Genomic DNA, 2,929 nt, shown 5'->3' on the forward strand with positions numbered 1-2,929 from the left:
ATCCAGGCCATCTGGAGCAAAGAACATAAAGTCACAGCTGATGTTGTCAGAGGGAAGGGAAAATCCTGGTCTGTGGAAGGGCCACAGTGACCCTGTGAGCTAAGTCACAACACTGAAGTCCCAGCCAAATCCCTGCTGTGTTCACTGATCTGGAGCCTGAGACATTCACCTATTTCTCCAATCATAAGCTTTGGACCCTGACTCTCCCATGACAGGCGCAGCCTCTTCTCTCTCATTGTTGATCAACCCTAAGCCTACTGTTAGGACTCATGGCCAGCTTAGATGTCCAGGGATAAGGGTCTCTGTACTTGCACCTGAGAGGGACTGGGATGCCTGGCCTCTGGCCATGTGTATTTGGGATGGCAGCCTGGCTCACAGAGGAACAGAAGATACTCACAGAGGATATTCAGGGTGACTGGGTCACTGCGACTGGAACTCCATGGTTTCTTCATTTCACATTCATAGGGTCCTGCAGTATCCTTTGTGACACCAAATAGAGTGAGGGTCCTGTTGTTTTCGGACAGCTGCCACTTGTGACTGATAGGGAGGCTCTGACCCTTTATCCACCACAGGTAGCTTGCGTCCTGAGTGTCAGGATCACAGAATAAGATCACAGTCTCCACGGCCTCCCTGGGGTTTAAGTTGCTGCTGGAGATGGAGGGCTTGGGAGTCTCCACTGTGCAGATAACAGAGAGAAGATTGCCCTGTGTGGCACCTTTGATTCCTCCAAAGACATTTTTCAATCAGAGATGGCATTTCCCACTTCAGCCCACCCAAGTCCTTAAAACCCCATGACAGGTGTGCGTGTTACAAGACAGATGCATAGCAATCTGAGGGCTCAGAGATTGTGAGGCTGCCTGCTTTATGTGGGAGAAGCACAGACTTTCTCAAGTGTGAATTGAGCGGCAGCATTGCGTCATGGAAAAACATGGGTCCAGCAGTCACAGCCCCTGGTGCCTCTCTGAGTCCCTCCCTCTCCAACTGCCTGCCTGGCCCACCTTGTGATCCTCACCTGGAGCATGCAGTGCTAGAATAGTCATAGTTTCAGTCTTACTTTGCCCCCAAGGTATGTTTTGTCTGCAGCTTCCCTTTCCAAGTGCATCCTAGAGATGGATGATGGAACTTCCCATTGTCCTTAAACCCTTTGGGTAGTGGGAAGTCTGGCCTGGGACTGGGTACTTCAGCAGAAATAACACAGGGGAGACCAGAGTCAAGCCTGGAGGTCAGTTCAGTCATCAGGAAATGGAGCTACAAGGTGGGGCAGTTTTCCCAGCTGTCTCATAGTGACTGACTTGAGCCAGTGACCTCTAAAGATTGAGCAGAGTCCAAGAAATGACCTACAAAGAGTGAAGGAGACAGGCAAGAGCTGATAGCTTTGGACGAAGACCATGTTCCCTGTCCTCTGTCCATGATGTTCCCTTCCCCCTGTAGAGGGCAGGTGAGGACCATGTGGATCTTTCTAGAAATACAATGTGGATGCTTGAAAATGTAGAACTGACTGGTGGAAAAGGCGAGCGTGAACTGATGATGGAAGTCTGGCCCTCATGGACCACACGTGTTTGGTGGCTATTAGGCCAATATTTGGGAAGAAGTCTTGCAGATACTTTCTCTAATTAGACATTCTACTCTCTGATTCTGTGAGTTTGACTACTCTCTGTACCTCATCTCAGCGGATTCCAGAGTGAATCAGAGAGTAGAATAGTAGTTTCCAGGAGCTGGGGTCGGGGGAATAGGGCATTGTTCCGTGGGTGTGCGCTTTTAGTTATGCAGAATGAGGAGGTTCTAGAGATCTCTTGTAGAGCTTCATACCTATAGTTCATACAGAAAAAGTGTTCCTTATGCAGAAACCTTAAAACTAAGTATTTTGGAGTTCTAACTTTTCTTTATATTGGAATATTTGCAGCATATGTACTGGGTTAGCATCCCAAATCTGAAAAATTTAAAATCCAAAATGCTCCTGTGAGCACTTCTTTTTAGCATCACATCAGTGGTCAGAAGTGTTGGATTTTGGAGCATTTCAGATTTTGGATTTCTGGATTTGGGATGCTCAATTTGTAATACTGTAATTTTCCCATAAAAAGTTGTCAGGAGTTTAGACCTCATGTTATGTTCTGACTCTAGTAACAAAACAAAACAAAATTTGGAGGAAACATTAAAATGTTGTCATAAGTGGAAATTTTTACATCTAAGATCAATTGCTGGTAGTAGTATTTCTCTTGATACCCAATTAAGGTTTAGGTGTGGAGTGAATTCCAGCAGGATCACATTCTGCTCAAAGAAAGATGCCAAAGGTGATTTGAAATTAGCAATTAAGCAGAGAGAGTCCCGTTAAAAGGACAGAACTGGTCAGTGTGTCAATTACATAAAGGGAGGAATGATGCTGACTTAAAAGAAGAGATGTGTGTTATGTTAGTAAATATAGAAAGAACTCCCTATTTCTAATTTCTGTGCAGAATTAGGAAAAATGGGGAGGAGCGCAGAACAGGTATGTGAAATGTTTTCTTCATTTTCTCTCAATCTCAGGAAATACAACTACAGTTTCAGTTTGTGTGAATTAGGAAGAGTCTAAGTGAGACGCCAATGGCTCATGTGTCCCCCACACGAAGAACCCCAACTTAAGAAAATGGCATCATCATGAGAAAACAATTGCCCACTAGAGAAAGCTGGAAAGATCTCAATTTGATACTCTAAAATCACAATTAAAAGAACTAGAGAAGCAAGGGCAAACACGTTCAAATGATAATAGAAGGCAAGAAATAACTAAGATCAGAGCAGATCTGAAGGAGGTAGAGACACAAGCCCTCCAAACCATCCATGAATCCAGGAGCTGGGTTTTTGAAAAGATCAACAAAATTGATAGACCACAGGCAAGACTAATAAAGAAGAAAAGAGAGAAGAATCAAATAGATGCAATAAAAAAGGAGAAAGG

At 44.5% G+C, this 2,929-nt stretch overlaps 1 protein-coding gene across 1 annotated transcript in view; it reads right to left on the bottom strand.

Annotated features, from left to right (window-relative positions):
- The window catches only part of LOC105526514 (putative pregnancy-specific beta-1-glycoprotein 7), a 128,595-nt gene that overhangs the window by 118,150 nt on the left and 7,516 nt on the right, over nucleotides 1–2,929 (bottom strand). Inside the window, exon 3 of the mRNA XM_011962523.1 lies at nucleotides 398–676. Within this exon, the coding sequence (XP_011817913.1) occupies nucleotides 398–676 (279 nt within the window). The remainder of the gene's footprint in view (nucleotides 1–397; nucleotides 677–2,929) is intronic.

The sequence above is a fragment of the Colobus angolensis genome, unplaced genomic scaffold (assembly GCF_000951035.1).
Source record: "Colobus angolensis palliatus isolate OR3802 unplaced genomic scaffold, Cang.pa_1.0 Scaffold594, whole genome shotgun sequence".
Taxonomy (NCBI): domain Eukaryota; kingdom Metazoa; phylum Chordata; class Mammalia; order Primates; family Cercopithecidae; genus Colobus; species Colobus angolensis.